The sequence below is a fragment of the Amblyomma mixtum genome, chromosome 2 (assembly GCF_055824585.1).
Source record: "Amblyomma mixtum isolate Tamu chromosome 2, ASM5582458v1, whole genome shotgun sequence".
Taxonomy (NCBI): Eukaryota; Metazoa; Arthropoda; class Arachnida; order Ixodida; family Ixodidae; genus Amblyomma; species Amblyomma mixtum.
In genome coordinates, this window is record NC_143013.1 from 59,857,364 (window position 1) to 59,884,850 (window position 27,487).

A 27,487-nucleotide genomic window follows, 5' to 3' on the forward strand; every position below is an offset into this window, starting at 1 on the left:
GCGGGCGGGCGGGCGGGCGGGCGTGCGTGCGCGCGCGCGCGCACAATAGATTATGTTCGGGGGCCTCTTAACTGGTTTGGTTTAGTTTATGGGGTTTAACGTCCCAAAGCGACTAAGGCTATGAGAGACGCCGTAGTGGAGGGCTCCGGAAATTTTGACCACCTGGGGTTCTTTACTGTCACCTAGGGTGCAGCTATGCCAAGAAGCATAGACAATATGTTTTATCCTGGCATGTAGTGCTAATCGGCATAGATGATTTTTATTTGAGTTATTATGAACAGATTTTATTTTTTCCACAACATGAGCCTTTAGAGTCGAAAGTGAAAGTGTTTGTCTTAGTAGGAATGGAGAATATACTAGTCTTCACTTGTTACACTACCCCTGGTTTTTCTTTCTTAGACAAAAATTAAGTAGAGAAAAAAGGAAAACAGATCAGCACCACACCCTGGCCAATCTACCACCGTGCGTATGTGCCATCGTTTTTGAGGCAACAACAAAAACTTCTATAGCAACACATTTCAGTCTTCAGGCTTCAGCAGAAAATAAGGCAAAAAGGGCGCCTTCAGGATAGAACTGCGTAGTACAGAGCAACACTCAGGAGGTGCACAGGGAATTCCTGTATCAACATTTCATGTGAAAAAGAGGGAGGGGGGAAGGGGGTATTTTCACATCAGTTCAGCTATAAATGATGATATAACAGCAATTTTTCTGTGTTTTTTTTGTACGTCTTCTTTGCGGGTGCTGAATACCTTTAGGTGTTGCGGCTGGATATTCACTCTAATAAACCCCAGAAATGTAAAAAGCTCACAAATATGTATTTCTTCTTGTTGTTTTACGTCTATGCTACATCCGGGACTACATCCGGAACATTGCTGATGCAAATGCTGCATATGGAGCGTTTATGGGTCGTTTCTTATGTATCTATAAAAAGCATTTCATTCGTAAGGAACGTGTAAAAAACAAAAATTATAAAAAACCTTGGATGACCCGTGAACTTCATAAAAAAATCCATAAAAAAGATCGACTTTTCAAAAAATTTATGAATTCCCGTAATGAGGCGGACCTTCTAGCTTTTAAACGTTTCCGTAATGTTTTAAATAAATAACTGAAAAAGTGCAGGGACGCCTACTACTTTCGTTACTTTTCTAAGTGCTCAGGTCGAATGAGTGAATTATGGAGTAAATTGAATGCTCTTATGGGGCGTGGGCAGGAAAAAGATTCCGTAGTAGAGATTATACATGACGGAAAAACGCTAAGAGGGGACGCAATGGTTAATGCTATTAACGAGTTCTTTGTTCACAGGAATGTGACTGCACGCCCTTCAGGAAACAACACAATGCAAGGTATAGCTAACAATAATACTTTTTTCTTAGAACCAACCGACATTCAAGAAGTTTGCTCTGTGTTTGCAAATTTGAAAAATTCGCGTAGCTGCGACGCTGACGATGTGCAAATTAGTCCAGTGAAATATGTCCTTGACGTTATAAGTCCCATACTAACCTACATATATAATCTTTGCCTTTCAACTGCTGTTTATCCAACAAAAATGCAAGTGGCTCGAGTGATTCCGCTATACAAAAAAAAAGGTGATAACCGAGAAGTTTCGAACTACCGCCCCATATCAATATTGCCTGTGTTTTCTAAAGGTCTGGAAAAAATCCTATTCAAACAACTTTCACGTTTCTGCCACAAATATGATATAATCACAAAATCGCAGTATGGCTTCCAAAAACATCGGTCCACAGAACTGGCACTTCTTGATCAAAAAGAATACATTTTGCAAAACTTCGAGGATAAGAACTACGTTCTGGGGATTTTTGTTGACTTTACGCAGGCTTTTGACAACATTAATCACTCTATTCTTTTTGATAAATTACATCACTACGGTATCAGAGGACATGCACTTAATATGTTAATTAGTTATCTCTCTCACAGAAAACAATTTGTTCAAGTAAGCCATTTAATATCTAATCAGAAAGCAATAGTCGCAGGCGTACCTCAAGGAAGTATTCTTGGTCCCTTACTCTTTAATTTATTCATTAATGATATAGTATGTATATCATCTGACCTGAAGTTTGTTATATATGCAGACGACACTAGTATATTTGTGTCTTCATCCTCTTGTGCTGACGCGTTCGTTAAAGGAAACATAGCCTTAAAAAAGTTGGAAGCTTGGACAGACAGTAATCAACTGAATATCAATACAAAAAAAACAAAAGCAGTAATTTATCACCCCAAGGGTAAGCAGCTATCTACCGATTACGATCTTCTGTTTAGAGGTACAAGGATTGAGGTGGTCGAAATAATAAAGGTATTGGGCGTTTTCTTTTCCAAGACGTTGCAATGGGATGACCACGTAAACCATATTTTGCAGAAATTATGTTCCATAACAGGTATACTCAGTCGAAATCGCTATGTCTTTCCAATGTCTGCAAAACTAGCCATTTATTATGCCTTATTTTCTTCCTACATGAACTATTCTCATTTAGTCTGGGGCACAACGACCGACAAAAACCTCAGTAGTCTTTTAAGGATGCAAAAAAAGGTTTTACGGATCATTAATAATTTGCCTAAGTTTTACTCAAGTAAACTTATCTTCAGAAATCTTAAGGTCATTCCAATAACTAAAATGTATCATTATAAACTCCTACGCGAATATAAACTCAGCATCAAGGAAAATCAAAGGCTGTTTTTGGACATATCGAACTTAGAATTAATAGGCAACGCGGCCTATAATACGAGGACAACAGACCGTTGGAAAGTGCCAAAATGCCGTACGAACTATGGGTTTCAGAGTCTTAGGAATAACCTGCCTCGATTACTAAATGAACATATTAAAGCGGAAACAGATATTTTAGGACTAAATTTCCGGAACCAGAAGGCGTTGTTTTATTAATTTGCATGTCCCTAATACACACCACACATTTCATAAACAAAACACCTTGTACAGATATTTAGCCACTGTTTCATTATAACTGCATGTCTTAATTTCCCGACCGTTCCATGAGCTTGTCGCCATATCTTTCATAAAAATGCCAAGTTATAATTTTGTTTGTTTCTGTATATATCTGTACATTTTGTTCTGTACATTTGTTTCTGGATTGTGTTGCTTCGTTGCTGTCAATGCCAGGGGGGAGCAAGATTTTTTTTTCAAGCCGTAAAGGAACGGCTTTTCTTCTTGGCCCCTTTCACAATGTGTACGTCATGTTGTGAAAAACAAATAAAATGAATGAATGAATGAATGAATGAATGAATGAATGAATGAATGAATGAATGAATGAATGAATGAATGAATGAATGAATGAATGAATGAATGAATGAATGAATGAATGAATGAATGAATGAATGCTCTGTGAGCCCAGACAGCAGGCTTGTTGAACATTTTAGTTTTTCTTATTTAGTGTTTATGCATATTTTACTTCCTAGTCGCCTCCCAGGACTACTTCAGTTCACAAAAGTAAATACGGCGGCTTTCTGAGGCCCCAATCTTCCGCATCAGACAATTCCCGGCGGCAGGCTTCTTTGTTATTAGATCTCATCCACTTCCAGATAGCAACAATGAAAAGGAACGCGATGTCCAAATGTCATTTCTGTATGAAGAAGCCAGCATGGAGAGCCGCGTTCTGACTCCAGTGGGCCATTACTCCTGTCTATTCCTTTTCAAATAAAGAAAAAAAGGAAGAATGAATTTCGCTAATGCATTTTCCGGGTGGGAAAAAAACGAAAGTAGTAATTCTGTTTCTTTGTTTTGTATTTTGCTCCAGGCACTTTAAAAAAGTGTTTTACGTTCTAGAAGCTCGGGCTAATAAATCAAATCCATTAGCAGCAACGCATCCTTCCTGGATAAAAAATGCTCACCAAAAAGCTTACCTAAGATCTGTAAGGCGCGGAACTTGCTTCAGTTCTGCCAGCATCTCCAGGGGCTTAAAAAAATTAATCGAACGCAACGCATAGCCTTGCGCCGTTATCGAGACTGCCTCATCCTCCACGCCTCACCCTTTCGACACGTCTGTGAGATTAGGCTTTGATCAAACGCTTGACAAGCTTGCGCCAGCACGTCTGGGCAGACTGGCGCCAGGATCTTCAACTGACACTGCCATCTCAAAGTTAAGTATTGACGTAGGTACAGTCTTGGTCAAAAGTCTTAAGGCCAAAGGCTTTTCGCTTCAGCTGCATAACAAAGCCATTAGAACAATATAAAGACCGAATGACCTTGAAATGCTATCAGAAGCTTTCTTCTTGCGGTAGAGAAGCTTTCTGCTTGACTTGTGTTTTGAATGCTACACGGAGCATTCTAGGAACACTCCCTTCGATGCAGCCGAACGCTGTGGCCTTAACACTTTTGACCAAGACTGTACATGGGAGAGGAGGTTTAGCGGTGACCGACTTCCTCTTCTAGGTGGTGTTGCTTCGTGGTACCGCCGACACTGTGGGGACGTCCACTGAAAAATGTGATCTGCCAGCCGAAATGTGTTCGCATCTTTTTTATTTTATTTTGTTTTGGCATTGGTCACAGTGATGGCTGCACATCCTGTCTAAAATTTCGCGGCCTTTAAGTTTCACTCGTACGCCACATGGAGCCTTACAAACCTGGTGAATTTCTTTCCTTAAGCTGCCCCTTGCAAAATTTTCTATCAGTACCTGAGTTTTTTCAGCAATGAGGGCAAGATAAATGAGGTCCGTTTGAAGCAAAGTACCAGCAATTGTCTGTTACGTTCTAGCAGCACAAAGCCAATCAATACTATATACCTTTCGGTGCTCTTACCTTGCGGCCGGGATGATAATTCGGCTTGACCTCAACAGTGAGAAGTAATAGAATGTAGCCACGCGGGTTAATCATAACAGCGTATTTATACTGCTTAGGCGCTGTTCTAGTTTTCAGCGTAGTAGAGGAAAAAGGAACGGATACCATCCGGAGCCAAATGTTATGCTGAACTCCTGAAACTTCCTTCAATCCACCTTCTGTCCTCGAAAGAATCATTTCCTGCTGGTCATCAGCCGTGTGCTATGAAATTCTCGTTCGATTTCTTAATGCGTGTCTGTCTCATCACTGAGAGCTCGGGAACAATGACAAAAACAACCAAGAAGTTCAGAGACGGCAGTCTCAGGCCAGCTTCATTAAATCCTGGTGGTGTGACGGACGGCGAGAGTGCTCTTTTGCACGCATCGTCCTTGCTCGCCCAGATGTCCTAATGTGTTGATAGTGTACGGTCGTTGTCCACTGTATCTGTTTATTTATTTATTTATTTATTTATTTATTCAGGTACCTACAGCGCCCGTTGAGGGCATTTTTGTAGGGGGGATACAGTTGCAAAGTATACATTGTCATGCAGATGACACTGTGTACTAAACAAACAAACAATAAAAATACAACGCATTCCAATACTCAGCAAACTTATAACAACAGAATCATGAAAGCAAGAAAGACGCAAAAAAAAAAGGTTAATTCAACAAAAGTCGCGACAGAGCACTTTCGAAAGAAGATTGCGGAGCTAAGACAACTTCTTCCGGCAATTTATTCCAGTCATGCACTGTTCTAGGGAAAAATGAGATTTTAAAGACATTTATACGGCACTGGTATTCCTGAACGTTTAAAGAATGATCTAAACGGGAGGATATATAGCTGGGAGCTTTCATGTAGGATTGTTTAGACAAACCTGTTGCGCCTATAAAAATATTGTAAAATAGCTTAAGTCTAAGGTATTTGCGTCTGTCTTGCAGTAAAGGTCAGCCCAAATTTTTGCACATCTGAGAGGAGCTTTTGGTGAAATCATAGTTTGCGGACACAAACCTTGCTGCTCGTTTTTGAATTACCGCTCTGCAATTACCGTTATCGTAGTATACCCTTTAAACCTAAATACGCTTATATGGGAATAAAAAGGGTGTAACCCGTCATCTAGCCATCCTTTTTAAAAGGGAGTGCGCTAAAGGACAGCTTACTCCTTTTTAACTCCTTTCTATTAAGAGTGTTCAAGTTGTCCTTTCTGCTGAGATCATTAGGTTCGAACCCGGTCGCGGCAGTCGAATTTTGATGGAGGCGAAATTCCAGAGGCCCATGTACTGTGCGATGTCAGTGCACGTTAAACAACCCCAGGTGGTCGAAATTTCCGGAGCCCTCCACTACGGCGTCCCCCATAGCCAGAGTCACTTTGGGGTGTTAAACTCCAATAAACGAAACCATTCTGCCAGACTTTCACGCACGGAATACACTGGCAGCGTCTTAATTTCTTGTGTGATGCCCACTCGTTATTGTCTGTCCGTCGGTCCCACCAGGGGCACAGGTGCGCCCATGTGCGAAGTTTACTCTACCCCTGCCTTGCCTTTGTGCTTCTCCTTTGCACCCGTGTGGACGCCGCACGTAGTGAATCTGAAAATCATCCCAAATAGAGCTAGCCCTGTAATCCATTGGCGGAGGCTCACCTCAGCAGCACTTCTATGCTTGTCTGGATAACAGAAGGGCCACTGTATATTCTCAGTCGTAGAGATTAGTCTACAAGAATACGTAGGCCTCCATGGGATCTCCGCTAAGGGGAGACCAATGAGAAGGTGTCTGCTGCATAAATTAATACCCCACGGAAGTTCATGCAGTCAGTCGTAGCGCTGATTAACGTGGGCAAGCTTGTTTCCTATAGGAAACAAATAGTCCAGCCCACAAAGGTGCGTTTTCCACCAATAAAGGCGTGGATAAACCTTCGCCTGTTTTAAACCCATATGACGAAAAATCCTTTCTGTCACCAAATGAATACGTTTATTCATGAAATTCTTTAGGTTTGACCACTTACGCCAAGCTTGCGACGTAGAGGCCATTAATTACGAGTAAGCCTCTACCGGACAGGTTTCGCCACACGAGCGAACCGTATAGGCGAACATGTGCGTTCTGCGCGCACCGCTGTCGGCGCCATCTTCCCTAATTGCTTACGAAACCAGCCTCTAGCTTTCCCTCGAGAGTAAACGAAGCAATGAAACCAATATCGGGCCCCCCACCGGCTACCGCCGTCGTCGTCTGAACGCGTACCAACACGCAGCTTGGATTGTTAGCAGCCATCCGCACCTGCCTGAGCATCTTACCGCGCTACCCTAACAAGTCTCTTCCTAAAGACGCCGGATGAAAGCGGAGTGATCAGGAAGAAGGGTGGGAGGGGACGGGGGGGGGGGGGGGGGGGGGAAGAGAAAGAGGAGCAACGTAGGCGCAAACTTAGTTGGTCTCCGGACGGCGTGAAGCCAAGCGAGCACCCCTAACGAGACGGCCATGCCTTGAAACGTGGCGCACGTTGGCATGTGGTAAGGTCTGATTATGCGGGTTAATGGTTTCCTGTAGGAGGCACTTGGCGACGGGGTGTACAGTTCTAGCACTTCCTAACGTTTTTTTCTCTCTGGATACAAAACAAATGCCGCGGTGCTAGTTGCTCGGCATAGCTTTTTTTTTTTCATATTCATGCTCTTTGAAACAAAGAAGAAACGCTCTGGGTTAGAGTGGCATATATTAATCACTCTTGCTTCACCTTTAGCGAAGACGAAACGCCTGAGTCCTTGCCTTTCTTTAAAACAAGAAATAAGAAAATTTAGCGACAATATACGGAAATTAGCACCGTTAAACGCATGCAGTGTCTAATGGCGAAATCAGCAGCTGCAGAACTGCAGTGCTTCGATTTTTCGACATTGTCCACCATTCCCAGTATGTCTGTCGCCAAGGTGCTTGATACAGCTTAGTCTTTTCTGTCGCTTTGATTTTTTTATGTGTTCTGTGGTGTCCCGCGGAGTTTCCGCATTGAATATGTGCAATGGTATATCTTCGTTTTCTTGAGCTGTTGCTGTTCAGTTTTGTTGACCTCTCAGTGTCAGCGGTGTCTGAAAACATATTGTTTATGTATGAATGTACGGGTTACTCTTGCTGATTACCATTTTTGTGTACATCCCTCCTCCCTACAATTATGCCCGTCCCGGCACTGCAGTTATTCTAAAGAAACAAATGAAAGGACCGTATTCTCTAACCATTCTTTTCCGTTTGTTTTCCTTTTCTCCTCTTCGCCATTGGAGGTTTTGATAAAAGAGCTGGTAAGCCGATTTTTACCGAGAAATCATGATTTTCGATTTTGCCTCAAAGTTACAGCCACACGTGCATTATCAGAAAAAAATACTAATATGTACATGAAAACTGGACGCAGCACGCGGTAACAAATGTATATAAAGCAAGAATTACGTGTCTAATAAACAGTTGTGAGTTCACGCTTTGTATGTGCACATTTTTTCCTTGCCTCGACAGCAGTGTGGTTTTGTCGCGCCCAGAAAACAAAACACAGATGACAGTTCGTACAATTCCATCCAGTTCCATCCAAAACATGCCAAGAATTGTTCGACAAAAATTCCGAAAATTAGGAAATTGTAAGGCACTATTATGTAAATATTGAAGGAAATGGTATCTTCTTCTGAGATGGTTTTCTTTTAAAGTGTTTCCATTGGTCGCTTCGAACAGTTAAGGCTCCCGCAGAAAGCCAATGGGGAACGCTTTTGACGAGAGCAAGAACGTTAATAAAAAAGAAAAATACAAGAATACCGTCGGGGGATCTGCGGCTATATTAATTTTTATAGTGAAATCATACATTATATGAAAAAATTGCGTTCGTAAACGGTTTCCAGCTCAAAAATGCTTCGGTCCAGTATTGTTGAGTAAAATGAAGCTAATTCGTACTTTTAGCCTGACACAGCATAAGTTCGCAGCTACTGAACGCTATAACAGAAAATTTACTGAAGGCCTGAGTTGGTTACCTGAAGTCCTGTAAATTACGGTCATTATAAAATCTGCGAGTGTACCTTCTACAACCTATCTTTGTCGTAATCCTACCAGGTCATTCTTTCGAGCGGTTACCTAGAAGGCATTAAATTAGTCGAAGGTCGCAGGCACTGACTGCGGCGCGACACCAGGGTGTGTAAAAAATTAGTCAAAGTAGTCTCAGGCCCTGAGTGCGCCGCGGTCACCAGATTGTGTAAAATACAAAAGGTAAGGCACTGAACTTCTATAAATGTAGTTGTTTATTCCTTACTTGAGGAGTATAAGAGGTGGGGGCGTCTGCACCAAAGGATGTCACCCTCCCCTCCCGTAAGAGTGTGCCAGAAGTCCGTTTTTAAAGCGAAAGCTTTACTACTTGCACTTACAAGCCTTTGCCGTGACGCGGCGGTGACAACATTGACCTTTCGCATGACCTCTGTGTGACGTCACGCCGAAGAGAGGGGCGACATCTCGCGCCGTCTGCGAGTAGTGGCGGTGCCACCACCGGCGGCCTTAGATTAGATTGGATTAGATTACATTGGATTAGATTACATTGGATTACATTAGATTAGATTAGAGTGGATTTGATTAGATTGGATTTGATTGGATTGGGCTGGAGTGGGTTGGATTGTATTGGATTGGATTAGATTAGATTGCATTAGATTAGGTTAGGTTAGATTAGATTAGATTAGAATAGAATAGATTAGATCAGATTAGATTAGATTAGATTACAATGCATTACTTTGGATTGGATTGGATTGGATTGTATAACCGATGCATCACCACAAGTCTAACCACAAGCACCACCAACAGCTACACCACCAGCTGAACCATGGCGTAGGTACGGATATTGCTTTCGCAATTACCGGGCTTAACCAAGCTAAGCCACAACGGATTTTTTTTTTTTTTTTACGATTTCGACTTTAGTGTCCCAGAGCTCAAGGTTTACCCTGACTGTGTCGTAAACTCACTTAGCGATCAACCTCAGAAGTAGCATTTTAGTATGGAGGAATAGGAAAGCCGAGAGACTCATTTGCCTCGTGACATCATGGCGGCAGAGAGGAGTGTTTGTCTACAGCTCCTGTTTCAGCGCGCTTGAAACCACAGAGGGGTTGTTCCGGTGGGGAAAGAATACGCAGTGTTTTCGTCCTCTTTTTACTTACTTTTGCGCCACTCTTCTGATAATTCGCTGACGCTTTAGGCTAATAAGGCCGGGGCCAAGAGAATGACCACCAGTCCTTGCCCGTTTGGCGCACGTCTGTGCTGGAAACAGCTCCTCGGGTTTTGCATAATTGTACTATTACTGCCGTTATCACCGAACATGCAGGCAGTGGTTTCTGGTCGCTCCAAGGCAGCATTCGCTGCCCATCGCGGAGGTTCGTGACGTACTATGTTCTAGGCAACTGCACATTTTTTTTCAGCTTTCGAGGTCTGAAAACGAATGAAAGGTGGAAAGGCTGACACTGGTCTAAATACACTTATTTGTTTTCTGCCGTCTTCAAGCGTGAAGACGGCACTACATGACTTCTGGCTCCGTGTCGTCTGGGGAGCAACAAATGGAAGAAACTAAGAAACTAAAGGTGAGCTCAGCGAATAATCGCGGAACACTACGATATGGGGAAAAAAAAGTAGGCATGTGGCCCTGCCAGCAAGTGCATTTGACCAACTAAAGCGCAGGCTTGCTTGTTTGCTAGAAATGACACAGCACGAAAAAGGAACCTACATGGTCAATTTCACCCAGTGGCCATGCATGCTCTTTCTGATTGCAAAAATAAAGACATTTGGTGATACCAACAACTGCATTCTTGCGCCGTCGTATCACCATGCTGATCAACTAAAGCTCTTCTTGCTTGTTTGCTAGAAGTGACACAACATTTAAAGGGCCCTACACAAGCCATTTCGCCCAGTTTTTATGCGTGATCTTTATGGTTGAAAAAAAAACTGTAGACGTCACATGTGAAACTGTAAACAAATTCATTCTTGCGTTTTCGCGTCACCACCTAAAGCCCTTCCTTGTTTGTTTGCTAGAAGAGACACAACACCGAAAGATACCGACACGGGCAGCTTCACCCAGTGTCTATGTATGCGATTTCTTGTTTGAAAAAAGTAGAGGACATGTGGCACTGACAACAACTGCATCCTTGCGTTGTCCTGTCACAATTCTTACCAACTAAAGCTGTTCCTTATTATTTTCTAGAAGCAATACAACATTGAAAGGGACTTAAACAGGCAGTTTCACCCACTGTTTATGTACGCCATCTCTGGCCCGTAGCAATAAAGCATGTAAAACTGACTAACCCTGCTCGTAGCCCTGTTAGGTTCACACAAACGCAATCTAGACCGTATTTGCCACCATCGTCAAGGCAGCGTCGCCTGACGGGCTGCCGTTTTAACGGCCTCTGCCCTAGATCTTCCCTGCACACGTCGCGCAAGGCTCGCCTGGTCAAATTACCCGTACGATGTGTCCGGGGATTACCGGCGCTTTCTTCCGGCGGAGATCCTTTAATCCTGTCTCATCTGCGCGCCGTTCAAGGGCGTTGATGCAGTCTCACCCACCATGCCTCCCTCCCTCCCCTTTCTCTGACACTTCGGAGCGTTCTCCTTCGCCCAGTACTCCGGCCGCCCTCTTTCCCGTTTCACGGAGCAGCGTCAATATTAGCTGAGCTACGCATTATCACTGTTCAGGTTCGAATAGAGCGTAGGTAATGAGTTTTACTACACTGTGCTGCAGCCGACTGTGAGTTTCCATACTGACGTACGGAGTTGCCGCCGATACTTTTACTGGATCTCCGATATATTTATGTTTGTATTCATACTATGGCCGATATACGCTGACGTCGTTATGCATCTCTCAGAGAGATAGATTGCTGACAGTAACGCTACTGTGGCCAGGTACCCATCACTTCATGCGGGAACCGGTTTTCGTTGTGAAAAGCCTAATCGGAACAAGGTGCAGTCTCTTGAGAGTGATAAAGTCGTGACAAAGCGCGGGCTACAGTTAAGCCATAAGAATAAAGCGGAAAAAGCTATATGGAGACAGGAGCAGCGAGGTAACGTTGGGTAAGATTTTTCGCGCAATTTTATTTTTTCGCTGCACGTAAAGTATTACCGCATTAACACGTACTCTGATGCACTCTCCCTTCATGGCTATGTGAAGTTGAACAGTCGTTGGCCTTGTTTTGCGAGAGTGCAGCGCTCTCGTGAACGATGCTCTGGGTCGGAATTAAGAAACCTACTGTTCAAGACGGCGGTACTAACCTATCGTTATGCACTGCAAGCGTGGTATTGGGATATGGCGTTGCTGTGCAAGGAGGAAGGGAAGCTATAATGCGAGACCGTAAGACACAAGTGGAGGGTGGATGCAACGGGAAGAACCCGAATGGTAGTTACCCTCGATGGAAGAGTAGGGTATGACAAGAGCATAAGAAGGCCCGGCCGATTGGTGGTAGCAGCGGGAACGATCCGGGAGGTAGTTATCCTGAATGGAGAAGAAGGTTACTATGAAAGAATTAGGGAATGGCGACAGAGTAGGAATGAGTAACAGAATAATGGTTACCACGTGGAACCATCCTCAAGGTGGTTGCCTTGGAACGAAGAGGGATCGTGTGACGAGGGTGGAGGAATGTAGTACAGTCCATCCGTGGCGGGTGCTGCGAAATGCGCCTCCCGAGGAGAGGGTCGACGTTGTCGCCGCGGGCCTGAGCCGCGGTTCGGAAAAGAGGATTAAGCGAAAAACGAGCATGTGTGGAAAGACGAAAAAGAACGGTCCAGAGCTATACAGATATGAAGCCACTCTCGCATCTTCTATCTCAATTCATCGCAAAGCATAAATACCTTAACAGCCGTTGCTGAAGCTCCCGTTACACAATGGTAACCGTCCTGTAATTTTTCACGTATATTGTCAGAGTGAAGTCGAAGTTCTAGAATACAAAAACTCTACATCCAAGAGCATGTCAGCACAGTACGCGTAATAATGGAATGCTCATCCCAAGCCACCTTAGAGCATTTTTCCTTCGATTTCAGCCAACGTCGTGCAACCCGTTCTTGTAAAAGTGGCAGCAGCCAGGATCTAGTCAATATATATGTAGCCGTAGGCAGTCATTAGTTTCCGCCTCTGCTATCCTTTTAGGCCGGCTGCTCTGCCATAGGCACTTAGTGAAGCACTTAGTTTTCCCAATCCCTTGACATTCTCTGATTGTGCCCGGGGCTGCCGTCTTACTCTTTCTGTCTCTTTCTTGAATAAGCCATCGCTGTGTGTTTCTTCTTGGCTCTGCACGCGGGTTTCACATCTCGTTCATCTTGCCGTAAACCAGTCCCGCGTACGCCGACTTACGTGCACCGCTAGCGTTGAGACAACGTGGACACGAACAAGGCCCGGGAAAGTGGCTGACGCTCAGAACAAGGGGATAAAAATGACAGAGGAAAGGTAACAAATGGACTTCCGGTAGCTTGTCGCTTCCGGACCTCCCATGGTTTGTCGTGGTTGGATCTCAGAATTTTTTCTTTGTAAGTTATTTCTTCTTTTTCTTTCCTTTTTTTTCTTTCCTCTAGGAGAAAAGATGCTGGACAGAGCGGTGATCCGGTGACCAGCGAGCCACAACGAAGATAAACGATGGCCCTGGAAGTGGGTGTGGTGCTCTACTACTCGCATGCACGTGCCGATACTTCTTTGTTCGCGTCTGTTTGTTCAGCAAGCACTTTTTCTTTCTCCCCTCGCTCACTTCCTTCTTCATCTCATCCCTCATGGCACCGTTCGGGCGCCCAACAGTAAGTGCAACGATTGCCGCGCATTCTTTACCGTGTGGGCATGCGGCACCATCAAGCTCTGCATTAAACCTTTTTTCGTCTGATGATCATGACCCCCATTGACTGACTGACTGGCTCGTCGGTCGGTCGGTCGGTCGGTTTATGGGGTTTAACGTCCCAAAGCGACTAAGGCTATGAGAGACGCCGTAGTGGAGGGCTCCGGAAATTTCGACCACCTGGGGTTCTTTAACGTGCACTGACATCGCACAGTACCCGGGCCTCTAGAATTTCTCCTCCAAAGAAATTCAACCACCGCGGCCGGGATCGAACCCGCGTCTTTCGGATTGATTGATTGATTGATTGATTGATTGATTGATTGATTGATTGATTGATTGATTGATTGATTGATTGATTGATTGATTGATTGATTGATTGATTGATTGATTGATTGATTGATTGATTGATTGATTGATTGATTGATTGATTGATAACTCCCTCTTAATCTTACTTCGATGTGACTTTTGAGCAGCGATGGCACTGAAACCTGCCCTTTTAATGTTCCCCTTTAAATGCGATGGCATAAAAAGCTACATGAAAAATGCGTCGTCGCTCACAAAATTTGCTCCTTGGCTGAAGGCTACTGACGTCACCAGACTAGAAGTGAGGTTACTTCCGGTAAAGGCGTCAGCAGCTTCTAATGCTATAATGTTGACAGCACAATGTAATTTTGTGTCCCTGTGAATTTTTCCTCATGTCTTGCTATTATTAGTCTGTTATTCGTTCACTGTTCGTGCATGATTCCTGCACTCCTGTGAGTGCATTGCACTAAAACTTGCGTGGAACTTTCGCTTCTACGAAAATGCAGTGCTTAAAATGCATCACGGTTCCACGGCTCATGCGCAGTGATGTCACAATCATTTACCGTCTAAGTTACTTCCAGTACCAGATACTTTTCTGTTTTATGTCGGGAAAACTTTCTATTGTCCCCATACAACATGTCTTCACTCTCGTATGATCAGCCCGCCCTCCGGTGCAGGCGAGGGCAGTCCGATCTCCTAATTGGGAAACGCAACAGAAGCGGAGAAAGAGACGAGTGGGGTACATGCGGAGAATGGTGGCGGTCTATAGCCTGCATATTTAATTTTCCCCTGCTTCACACTGGCACAGGGGGCGTTTTGATACTGTCAATCACAGGGAGAGGCCATACCACGGGGCAAGAGAGACAAGGAGCATCGACTCGAGTTCACCGCAGTGCATGCGACAGACGCCGCTAATGCCAAGCTGACATCACGCCATGAGTGTTTTCCAATGCCCTCCCTTTCCGCTTCCCTGCTCTCGCCGACGCACCTTTGCGCACGCTTTCTCCCTTTCACAACCCTCCTTACCAGGACGATTTGTTAACGCAGTGGTGAGCGGCGGGCGGGAAAGACGCATACTTCCTACTGACGTCTCTCAATAGTTTATGGTGCCATCTATCGGATGCCAATGTTAAGCTAGAAAGAAAGAAAGAAAGAAAGAAAGAAAGAAAGAAAGAAAGAAAGAAAGAAAGAAAGAAAGAAAGAAAGAAAGAAAGAAAGAAAGAAAGAAAGAAAGAAAGAGAGAAAGAAAGAAAGAAAGAATGAAAGAAAGAAAGAAAGAAAGAAAGAAAGAAAGAAAGAAAGAAAGAAAGAAAGAAAGAAAGAAAGAAAGAAAGAAAGAAAGAAAGAAAGAAAGAAAGAAAGAATGAAAGAAAGAAAGAAAGAAAGAAAGAAAGAAAGAAAGAAAGAAAGAAAGAAAGAAAGAAAGAAAGAAAGAAAGGAGCGCAGACTCTTTCTTATCTATAGCCATGCAACAACTTGCAGAGCAAGAAGTTCTATACTACCTATCGTATGCTCCCCCCTGGCGAGGCAATAGTCGAGAGGTCTTACCAGCAGAGTCGGCGCACCTATGAATTTCGATCCGTGGGCGGTACAGTGAGGGCATTGCTAAATGTACTATATTTTAGAAACCTCCTGGGCAACCCTATGCGTGACAAAAGCAGGTCGTTAGGAAACACTGTGCAAAATATCTGCAAATGAAGAATTTAAAAAATTGGGGTAGCCCTTAGGCTCCTCCTTAAGGGTACGGCGCGATAGAGTTAATCGGTTAATGCCCATTTATGTGAAATTGGTTATTCTCAGCTATACGTTCATCGGTCCCTTGTAGTCCTCATATCACTCCTGGCGCTGTAGTGCAGCGGTTAAGCGTTCGATCATTATCTTTATTTCAAAAAAATTATAAATATACAGTAATTAATTCGGCAATCTTATCGGCCTGCGTAGGTCACAAATCCCTTTGAATCCCAGTGCATGATCTTAGAGGGACTCAAGCGATGCCGCGGACACCGACAGGACCTCAGACTCATGCTGAGCGGAGTTTCCCAATTAATAATACGCCTCGGCGCCCAAATCCCCAGCATAAAACGGAGTACTTGAAATATTGTGAATCCGCGTTTCACCTAGTGCGCATAGTTGTGTGCAGTCGTTTAAGGCCCAGCATAGACCATTGAAGATTCATAACAGGCACCACCCAGAACTATATGATAGCCTTCGCAGTGCCCACGACGTCATGCCATTAAAGTGAGCTTCATTTTTTTCTAACGCTGCTCCTAAGAGGAGTGCTTTGTTCAAGCGTTCGTGCATGACAGAAACAACTGGTAATGGCGCAAGAAACGAGAACACGGAAGGCACACAAACGACACGACTGACAGGCATTTTGTCTGCCTTCCACGTCCTTGTTTCTTGCGCCATTACCAGTTTTTTTTTTTTTTCAACATGCACCAACTCGCCCAAACTAGTTTTGCTTGTACATGACAGGGGACGCTCTCTGCATTAGCCTTCGAGAAAAACTGCCACGACATAACGGGATTGCAAGTGTATTTCAATAATTAATTTGCTGCATGATTCAACTGATCTCATATGTCAACACCTTGCAATAAAATTTGAATGATTTTTGTGACGTTTATTTCAGCTAACGTTTCCGTTCTACATGCTACATTTACAAGTTGTGAAGATGATGCTTTGGATCTCCGCACAGTACTTCCAGAAGCTGTGGTACCTCCTTTAAAGTAGAATTTGAAGGAGGTTTAAGAACTCTGCTGACGTGAACGAAATAAAGTGCGAAAGTTGACAAGAAACTAAAAATTAAGGCAACTGAGTTCATGGTAAGTCACGGTTCATCATCTTCATTATAAATTAACTGCAGACGGTGACCATAAGGAAGACTCAAAGAAGAAACTTGGAGGACAAATAGTTACCATTAGTTGGGACAATGCGATAGAATAACCCTGATGTGAGCCTGCCAACCGCCCTTCGGCCAGTGCATTTCTCCCCCAGGAGGGTGGCTACAGCTTAGCCACCCACTGGGTTCTCCCTCCTGGGCTCGCCCTCCTCTCCAACAACTTCTCCACTTCGCCGCTTGCCAAGCGTGGCAGGTGGCAGGTCGCAGCCAGCTCTGCCCTCAACCAACTTTGGCAGGTGACAAGGTTCTTCCCCTGCCACCTCCTGCAAGTGGAGAGGAGGATTTTTTTCTCCATTTTTCCACAAGTCAACCACCTCTTTCACCTGCCATTTCTGACACCTGGCGAATGGTAGGTCGCAGCTAGCTCTCCCGTCTACCAATGTTGGCAGGTGACATAGTTTTAAAGCGAAAGCTTTACTACTTGCACTTTCAGCCTTTGCCGTGGCGCGGCGGTGCCACCACCACCGGCGCCTAACGCCTGCGCTCTCCGCTAGGAGCGCAACAGGTGCTTTGTGACGTCACGCCGAAGAGAAGGGCGACCGACTCGCGCCGTCGCAAGCCACGGCGGTGCCACCACGGCGTGGCCTCCGCGATCGAAGCGCGCTTTTGAGCAACGGCGCGCGCCGCGCCGGAGCAGATCGCGGCGGCCACGACCACGGGCGCCTAACTCCTGCGCTCTCCGCTAGGAGCGCGATTGTGGCATTACGCTGAAGAGATTTAGGCTCGACTCACGTCGCTAGAAAGCAGTAGCTGTGCCAACCACCAGCGCCTTAACATTGCTTCGCGGCGATGCCGCCTACCACTGGGGAGGCTCGTCGTAATGCGTGTAAAAGAGAGCGGCGAGCTACAGAGACAGAGGAAGAGCGTGAAACAAGACTCGCTAAGCAACGTGCCCAGTATGCGGCTCGGCGAGAACGTGCGAGCTACATAGATTAGCCAAGTGATCACCACAGCAGCACCAAGGTATACAACAAGTTTAACACAAGCACCACAACAGCACGACTATCATGTGAGCGAGGGCGTAGCCATGGGTATTGCTTTCGCGATTTCCCGGCTTAACCAAGTTGAGCCACAGCCATTTTTTCCCCTGCCATTTCCTACAAGTGGAGAGGAGGGTTTTTCTCTCCAATTTTCCACCGGCCAACCACCTCTTTCACCTGCCATCTCTACTACCTGGCAAGTGGTAGCCCGCAGCTAGCTCTCCCGTCTACCAACTTTGGCAGGTCATAGGGTTCTTCCCCTGCCATCTCCTACAAGTGGAGAGGAGTGTTTTTCTCTCCATTTTTCCTCAGGCCAACTACCTCTTTCACCTGCCATCTCTGCCAACTGGCAAGTGGTAGGTCGCAGCTTGCTCTCCCGTCTACGAACTTTGGCAGGTGACAGGGTTATTCCCCTGCCATCTCCTACAAATAGAGAGGAGGGTTTATCTCTATTTCTCCACCGGCCAACCACCTCTTTCACCTGCCATCTCTACCACCTGGCAAGTGGTATGTCGCAGCTAGCTCTCCAGTCAACCAACCTTGACAGGTGACAGAGTTATTCCCCTGCCATATCCTACAAGTGGAGAGGAGGAGTTTTCTCTCTATTTTTCCACCAGCCAACCACCTCTTTCACCTGCCATTTCTACCACCTGTCGCAGCTAGCTCTCCCGTCTACCAACTTTGGTAGGTGGAAGGGTTCCTCCTAAGGCAGCCACCTTCCGGTTTTTCCTTCCTCGCTCCTACATAATGAGATGAGGAAAACCACTCCGCGTCTTTTTTCAGGGGAGTTCCGAATCCGGTTGAAACGGTTCGAACCGGAACAGACTGTTGCTCCGGAGCCGAATCCGCACCTGACCCCTGCAGGCACAGACTCAAATCAAATTCGAAAAATTTGCCGGTTCGACACCTTGGCGAAAACCCATTCACTGATGCCGATGCACAGCATCAGCCATTTCTCAAAATGGCCACTCGCGCTATGCTGACAGCCGCTAGCTCGGCTGCTGACGGCTACGAGCTCGCTAAATTCATTTTACGCCTTCTTCCGAGTAAACTGCGGCAAATGCCCGCTATGTACTCGCGTTAATCACTTCCTCCCTGTGTTCATTTTTCAACGTGCTCTGACAAGCAGATCGACATTGTTTCACCTGATTGCGCCCGGTGCCGTCGCTTTCGACGGCAGCCAGCTACAAGCACGCCGAGCGCGTTTTAAGCCGTTTAAAGCGAATTCCAGGGGCACAGAAGCAGAGCAGTGTTCTCTCGCGATAGATTATCTTCTTTTTTTCTGCGCGACGTGAACTACGGAAGCGACAGCGAGCGCGACGCTGCAGGCGCTAACACGCAGTGTTATCAACTGCCTTAAACTGGAGCCCTTCAAGCCCTTCAAACACGATGACAACAGCTCGCTGTGGATTCCGTGTTTTGAGGCTACTTCGACTGGAAGGGAGTCTCAGCTTCAGCTTGTGAAAAACTTGTTGCGCTGACTAAATTTAGGCCAAACTTTTTCGGGTAAGCTTGGCTTTACAAACTGAGCCTTCGACAATGTAGAGAATGACGTTGCAGTTAAGGAGTTAACGCTAGAGTTCTCTGCTAAGCGTTTAAAGGGTCTTGGTTTTTCTTACATTTATCAGTTTAATGACAATGTTTTGATGAAGAAATCGATATTTTGTGAAGCCAGCTTCGACCTCAACCGTGAGCATCCGATCAGATGCTTCGAACGTGATTGCAAGCGCCAATTCAGACCGCGTCCTCATTTGAAAAATAGAAGCAACTTTATCCGTGAACTCAAGTGCCGCTTTTCCAGCCTTTGTTCTATGAGATAGATTTCCTAATTTATGAAATTCGCCTCGCATAACACGAGGTGTCTCATTCATAAAGGGCACATGCAACAGGATGCCTACTTAAACCTTAACGGCACAGTTGTTCGTTACAGGATACCAATGGAGAGGTTCTTAATGAAAATATGAGCTAGTGTGCGTGTGTGTGTGTGTGTGTGTAAGGGGGGGGGGGGTGCGTGTGTGCGTGTGTGCGTGCGTGTGTGTGTGCGTGCGTGTGTGCGTGCGTGCGTGCGTGCGTGCGTGCGTGCGTGCGTGCGTGCGTGCGTGCGTGCGTGCGTGCGTGCGTGCGTGCGTGCGTGCGTGCGTGCGTGCGTGCGTGCGTGCGAGCAGGCGTATACAATACGTATGTTACCTGATATGGGGAAGGCAAATCTTTCCTCAAAATATTACAAAAGTTGCCTAGACTGAGGTCAGGCATCACGCATACCCTGTAATGCGCCAGTCTATACGCCTGGCGTTCGTTTATAGCTGTGGCAGCAAAAATAACTACTTAACAAAACCAATTACGCTGCAACCATGTTCTAGGTTTCCGCTGTCTTTTGTGGACGAACTCATGAACAATTCTACCTCATTTAATTTGTTCCAGCTTTCTTTCCTTCCACTCGCGTTTACGATATAATTCAGGTGAAACCGCTGAAATTAATTTACATAATTAAATAAATAAAATCGCAAATTAATTTGGAATTAATCCTGTGTCAGCGAGAGCATGAAACGTTAATAAGGTCACTAACGCTGAAAAATAAAGGATCTTGAGGTGGTGCTCCACGTTAACTCCTACATACATCGAATGAACGTTCTACACATGTGCCAGGAAATAGAAAGATGGGCTCTTTATTGGTTTGCCCCAAGGGCATCAATAGCGTGCCCTCGTTCTCTCACGACGAGCCCGGCGATCTTCTAAACAGCCAACTCGCAAAATAAAGGAGAAAAAAAAAAGAAAGTAAGGACCGTACAAAAATGGCGGAATGTCAGCGCTCGCTCCACGAAGCTTGACGGTCCAGCCTTTTCACCAGACCATAAGCTAAGAATGCTAGAAAATAAAAAAAATCAGCTGCAAGGAAAGGAGCCCAGAGAGCGAGGCCTACTTGCCCCCGTGGCTCAGTGGCACAGCGACAACACGACGGTGCGGGCACTGATCATGTGCACGTGGGCGGCTCGCACCCGCTCACACAGCCTTGGTGATCTGGATGACTTTGGGCTTATGCGCCGGCTGCAGGATGAAGTCAGCGCCTCCCATAGCACCTGCTTTCGCTGCCTGGCTCAAGTTCACAGCCGCGCCAACCCCGTAAGTTATCTGTCTAGCTGCACATAAAGCCGTACTACACATACAGCTGCACCTTCTTAATTCCTATTCCCCGTCGTAAGTGAAGAAGTGGGAAGTATTATGTGTGCGCATGTATTGTGGAGTATATGCACGAGCAGTTTAAAGGGAATAGTTGTAGCTGAATACGAAGCACTAAAAAAATAGACGTGCAATAATTGCTTCCCAAGTGCTGTGCTCCGCAGTTTATACGTGCTTTAGGAGGTAAAGTGTGATGTTCAACTCTGGGTTCACTTTAATTTCACTAAGGAGATGTCTTTCGTTACATTATCAAAAATATACTATTTATTAGCGGAACCAAATACCTTTGTCTTTGGGATGAGAATACAAGCATATCAGGCAATGACCCGCATTCGAAACCGAATTTGCTGGTATCCGTGGCCGCACAGCTAAAGGTAGGCAGTAATTTCTCGCATCTAATAACAAAACACACACAAGGGTTGGTATTCGCAGTAGCAGTTTCCTGCATGTCATTAAATATGACTCCTTGAAAAAGAGCACAGAATCTGGCGACCGTTTTACGAGAATGTCGTGTTGTTAAACTGGGCTGCCAGACGTTTGGTCAGTAGTTAACCTACGTCGATAACAAGGTGACAACCACTGCTCACGCTCTTTCAACACGTATTAAAGCAGTTTAATCCATTTCGGTCTTTACCACGGTTCCAACTCGTTAGCCTACGCGGTGCCGAAGAAGAGAACGATCTCAGAAACTTAATCCGCAATCCAGATCAAGAACTAAAATTCTTCACGTATTCGCTATGGCTTGGTATCCCGGCAGTGAAAGGTCGTTGACATCAGGTGCGCTAGAGCGGTAATAGCTGCGAAGCGGTGAAACCGAGTTCGTTCACATGGCTGGTTTGGTTGCGAGCCTATCAGGGGAAAAAATGCCTGCTGGTTAAAGGCCGGCCGACGGCTTCTAACCCTCAGACTTCCAGTCGTAAAACGGAGCTTTACGGGGAAATCGAGCAGCAGCAGCTGCTGCGTGGAACGAGGGAGAGGATGTATGGGATCGCCTCGAGAAAAGCCTCGGCGGAAAGTGGCCGCACCTTCTCGCTTTACGGCTCGCCGCCGTGATGCAAGGCCGCCGGGTGTTTGGCGATCGTTCGCCCATATATGCCGGGCTCTCGTCGTCTCTGCCCGAGCGCATTGGTGCTCCTGCATAAATCAAGCTGTTGTCGCGCCAAAGCGCAGGGTCGATAGCCCGTACAGCACCGATGTCAACTGGCTACGCAACCGATCGCTTTCGGCTTCGGCTTCACTCCGATGCTTCTGCTGTTGGAACGAGTGCACAATCCGAGCGGGAATGCAGAATGAAAATGGAGGGACAAAAAAGTAAACAACCCGCTGTACAGCGCTCTTGTTTGCCGCTTCTTTTCCTTGCCCCCCCCCCCCCCCCCCCCCCTTCTTGGGCTGTTCCGTTTAGGTCCCTGAACCTATCTGCCCGACCGCCGGCCTAACTGCAGCGCACTGTACAAACTGAGCGGACTCGTATATTACAAAATTTCGTTTCATTTCCTTTGAAAGAGTTCTGTTCATTTGGTTTTTAACGGAGTTCAGTACAGTAGAAAGTTGGTCTAGTTGGTAACGATCCATCTAAAAACGGCGCACAAAAAAAACACAGGGACAACAGTACGGTCAAGAGCGCACTAGCAACTGATGCGTGGTCGAAGAAACACCTCTCACTCAATGAGCATGCGCAGGAAATTCAGCACATGTCGACAAGATCACCACATGTCAAAAAGACCCAAATTTGTGTTCTTATCTTGTTGACACGTGCTGAATTTCCTGGCGCATGCTCATTGAGTGAGAGGTGTTTCTTCGACCTGCATCAGTTGCTAGTGCGATCTTTTCCGTACTGTTCTGTGTTTTTCTTGTTTTTTGTACGCCGTTTTTAGATGATTTTTAATGTTCTGTCTCGCTGAGTTCATGCTCTAAACAGCCCCAGATTGTGCTGAAGCCAGCAGTTCCGAGGGAAGGATACATTAGGGATGATTTGAACTTTAGTTTGGTTTGGTTTGGTTTATGGGGTTTAACGTCCCAAAGCGACTCAGGCTATGAGAGACGCCGTAGTGAAGGGCTCCGGAAATTTCGACCACCTGGGGTTCTTTAACGTGCACTGACATCGCACAGTACACGGGCCTCTAGAATTTCTCCTCCAAAGAAATTCAGCCGCCGCGGCCGGGATCGAACCCGCGTCTTTTGGGTCAGCAGCCGAGCACCATAACGACTGAGCCACCACGGAGCGGCTGAACTTTAGTGGTACTCTGACTTGAAACATCGGCAAAAGTTAAGAATACCACAGTGGCCCGGAAATAAGCATCACAAGAAAGTGCCCATTTCCACCACTTCCGAAATTTACCAAGAACTGGCACCCTAGCTCCTCATGGCCCTTCTGCTGAGTGCTTAGCTGGATAACTATTACCGGTTAGCGGGAGAAAGTGAATGTTTGTACTTACAAGACACACACTAACAAGTTGCAAGATGCACTCCATTTTATAAAAGAGAGTGCGCTAGGGGACAGGTTGCACCCTTTTTACTCCCATATAGCGAATTCCTGTTTATAGTGTACGATGGTAGGTTTGGCACGACGCTGATGCGACATGACGCTGTCCACCTGAATTTGCTGATAATGGGCGCTTAAATCTTCTCATGTTCTACAAAAGAAATCGAACAGAGTCACCGAACTACGCGGCTGTACTCTTCTTTGAGATTCAAGAATTACCGACATCAGACGCCGCGGTGGCTCAGTGGCTATGGTGCTCGGCTGCTGGCCCGAAAGACGCGGGTTCGATCCCGGCCGAGGCGGCTGAATTTCTTTGGAGGAGAAATTCGAGGCCCGTGTACTGTGCGATGTCAGTGCACGTTAAAAAACCCCAGGTGGTCGAAATTTCCGGAGCCCTCCACTACGGCGTCTCTCATAGCCTTAGTCGCTTTGGGACGTTAAACCCCATAAACCAACCAAACCAACCAATTACCGACATCTGCACTCCTGCGACGATGCCATCTCTGGTCCACGCATTCAACACTCGCTCTATAGTAAGCGCAACGTTGGTCTCCAGAAGATAACTTTTGACGCTCCACAGTACCTTCCAGATAATGTCGCGTTCATCCAAACAATGTATTTCAGTTTTATTCGCAAATCGTTCTCGTCCCGCGAAGCGCTCTAAGAAGCCTGACGTGTAAGTTTCCCCGTTCTATCGGTACTTGGAGAACGGGGGCGCCTCTCCAAGTAGGCTCTCCCGCGACCGGCGACTCGACGTTCTGGATCCTTTCGAGCTGCGCCGCGAGTGCTGCTTCTCGGTCAAGAAACTCCACTCCGGTTGCACTGGTGCCGCGGAGGCTGTTGCGGTGCCCTCGCCGGTCACTTCAGCGCCGCATGGAACGAGCAAGTTGGTTGTGGTGCTGGCCGATGGAGCGCTCGCGCCAGCTTGAGAGAGCCCCTGAGACGAAACAGTGGTGATGCTTAAATTTGCATAGGCCCAGGTCACACACCATGTGCTCTTGCGGACTAGAAGTACAGTCTTTGTCAAAAAGGCACAGTACAGCGAGTTTGCCTTCGAGCCTGCCAATGCGCCAGCGCTTCAAAGCTCTACAAAGTGTTGGAAACGTTCATTCTCACTCCTCAAAAGTTTAGGACTTCCAGGAGAGCTAGCGCGAGCCCTCTGACACACCATACAAAAAGAATACACAGTATACGTCCGAATTAAAAACAAAGCCATGCCTTTCAGCAAGACTCGGTGGTCATCGCTCCATAACTAACCGTTATTTGCCGCTAAAAACGCAGATATAATAGAATGCTGATTGTTTAGTATCCGAGCCCTACAAACGCATCGCAAATTAGACGTTTCAATGGCTTCAGTGTCCAGCTGTTTCTATCAGAAGCGAAACTGTGACTTATATTCCTGTATGGATTCAGCTTCAATGCGGTAGAATGAACCGACGTTGGGGAAAATTCTTGAAAGGAAGCAGCAGAAATGGCACGTTACTGGAGGTTCGCTCTATGCTGGCACATATTTCGCTTTGTTGAAAAGGGTTCAAGCAGGGTTACTGAAGCGTGTAGTAAGCTTATCTACACGGGATTGCGACGCCGTCAGTCACAAAGGCCTACTGATCGACTGCGGGGAAGAATTTCGGAACTAGGGAAGACACAGCCCAGGAAACAACGAGGCAGGCGCCGGTATTTTCTCAATAAAAAGTTGATCGTTTTGATTTCCCTTGCATTTGCTAAGTCAAAGGACGCTTTCGACGGCACCACACATTTAAGCAGCGATGTGTTAGAGTTACAAACGTGTGTCTAAGAGGATTCGCAATGTAGGAATGTGCAAGCCGGTTCAAAACTCCCTGGATCTGCCGATAAAAAGGTACTAGCTGACCCCGGTTCTGAGCAGAAATGTTTGAATATGCGTGTGGTCAGTGTCTTTCGGTTTAGCTCGGACATGCGCTGTTGGAGTTCGATAGACTTCGGTCATGCGCTACCAGCCTCCTGAGCGAGTACATGTGGGCGTTCACCTTTCGATGACATGCATCGTTAGTCAGTGCTTCTAGTAAATTAAAACACGTTAGACACACCTGATGCAGCATGTCGATGTAGCTTGCAATCAAATGTTAACATAGCAAGCAGTGTTAAAACATAGCATTGCAATCGAAACCTGTTCAGCCCCACCGCGGTGGCTCAGTGGTTACGGCACTCGGCTGCTGACCCGAAAGACGCGGGTTCGATCCCGGCCGCGGCGGCTGAATTTCGGTGAAGGCGAAATTCGAAAGGCCCGTGTACTGTGCGATGTCAGTACACGGTAAAGAACCCCAGGTGGTCGAAATTTCCGGAGCCCTTCACTGCGGCGTCCCTCATAGCCTGAGTTCCTTCGGGACGTTAAACCCCAATAAACCAAACCAAACCAAACCTCTTTAGATGAAATCACAAAGGTAAAATAGCATGCACTGTGGGGTGGACAGAGGGCAGTCATGCAGAACAAAGAGCAAATCAGCAAAGTTCCAGAAACCTGTCAGAAGTGCGATAAGGTTGGTGGGTTTATGGGGTTTAACGTCCCAAAGCGACTAAGGCTATGAGAGACGCCGTAGTGGAGGGCTCCGAAATTTCGATAAGGTGTGCGGCAAATTCAATGATTGTAATGCAGTTCAACTACATTGCAAATCCTTAACAAACTAATGACGTCACACAACAATGACGTTAAAAGCTAATTTTGGGTTCACGCGTGTTTTTCTTCGGAACAGGTATTTCTCACAGCTTCCCTGACCACACAAAACGATCAGCGCACGTGACAGAAGCCTCAGTCCACTAGCCGACGTTTCCGCAGGAAGACCTGTCTTCGTCTGGGCCCTGACAAAGACAAGTCCTCTTGTCGAAACGTTGGCTAGGGCACTGATTCTTCCCTCCCGCCACTCGTTAATTTTGTGCTGTCAAGAATCCCATCTTTCCTGCCTGCCCTCTCTCTATCGTCACTGTTGTCCTGCAAGCTGGGCCCAAGTAACGTGTGACTGTTTTTGTAGCGAGAGATACACTACGCCAGCCGCTTCGCGAGGTCAGCATGGCTGCGCGCTGAGCTATGGCACCACGCTCCGCCAGCTAGCTGTGCGCATGCGCGGAGTGACCTCAGAGCACCAGCTGGTGTGCGCGACGAGCGCGTCGCCGCTGCGCCGACGGCGGAGCAGACACCGCCCGCCTCGTCAGTTGTGCGCAAATCTCACTACTTTACTGACCACCGGAGGGTCTTCATTGGTATAACCAATAAAGTTCCAGCCGTTACGTAAACCGTGTGTCTTACTTTCAAGCGAAACCTAAGCGTAGCCAGGGGTATGTACCTCTCGCTATTCTACCAAGTTTAACCAGAGCTAAACCACGGCCATTTTTTTTAATGATGCAAAAGCTTTGGTGCATTCTCGGCAGAGTAGTTCTTAGAACACCGCGTCCTTTCCTGGAGAAGATAGATTCTCACCTCACTGGGCTGTTCAGCCGGAGGAGGAGGAAGATTCTGCTCTCCTGGGGCCGCAACACTCTCTTTCGAGGCTCTCTTCCTGGGCGGCCCAAGAAACGAAGGCAGCTCCACCGCCGACTCAAGCAGCATCGCTTCCACGTCCTCCACTGTCTCCGAAGGTTTTGATTTATCTTCGTTGCATGGAGGGCCCCAAAGGTCCTCCTTTGTGACTCCAGTGCTGTCTGGCAATCGATCGCTTGCGGACATTAAGGGAGTCATCGGCCACTCGGGAGCCGTCTCGTACTGCGACCCCTTGCGCGAAGGTTTTTTCGAGCTAATCTTATGCGTCGGTAGAAACCTGCACAGTGACGGCAACGTCGGGTCCTCATTGTTGCCACACCCACCACACACGGCATGCCAAAAGCAAAGTGAGGCACCAAAACAATTCCACTCGCGTCAGACAGCAGTATTCGGCACCTTTACCGGGCACAGTCGCTTCCTGAATACCCGCCTAAAAATGATCCCTTCTCTTTCACTTTTGTTTTTCACTAACATTACCGTTAGGAGCATTGTGGTAAAGAAAGGGAAAATATACTGCGTCAGCAGAAGCAAGCGCCCCCCTGGTCTTACGACAACCGCAGTCCCAT

The 27,487-nt window shown here is 46.4% G+C and overlaps 1 protein-coding gene across 1 annotated transcript in view; it reads right to left on the reverse strand.

The window, feature by feature from the left end:
- LOC149359455 (estradiol 17-beta-dehydrogenase 8-like) overlaps positions 1–27,487 on the reverse strand; it is an 84,013-nt gene that overhangs the window by 41,169 nt on the left and 15,357 nt on the right. The window contains exon 6 of the mRNA XM_089571668.1: positions 26,862–27,198. Within this exon, the coding sequence (XP_089427794.1) occupies positions 26,862–27,198 (337 nt within the window). The remainder of the gene's footprint in view (positions 1–26,861; positions 27,199–27,487) is intronic.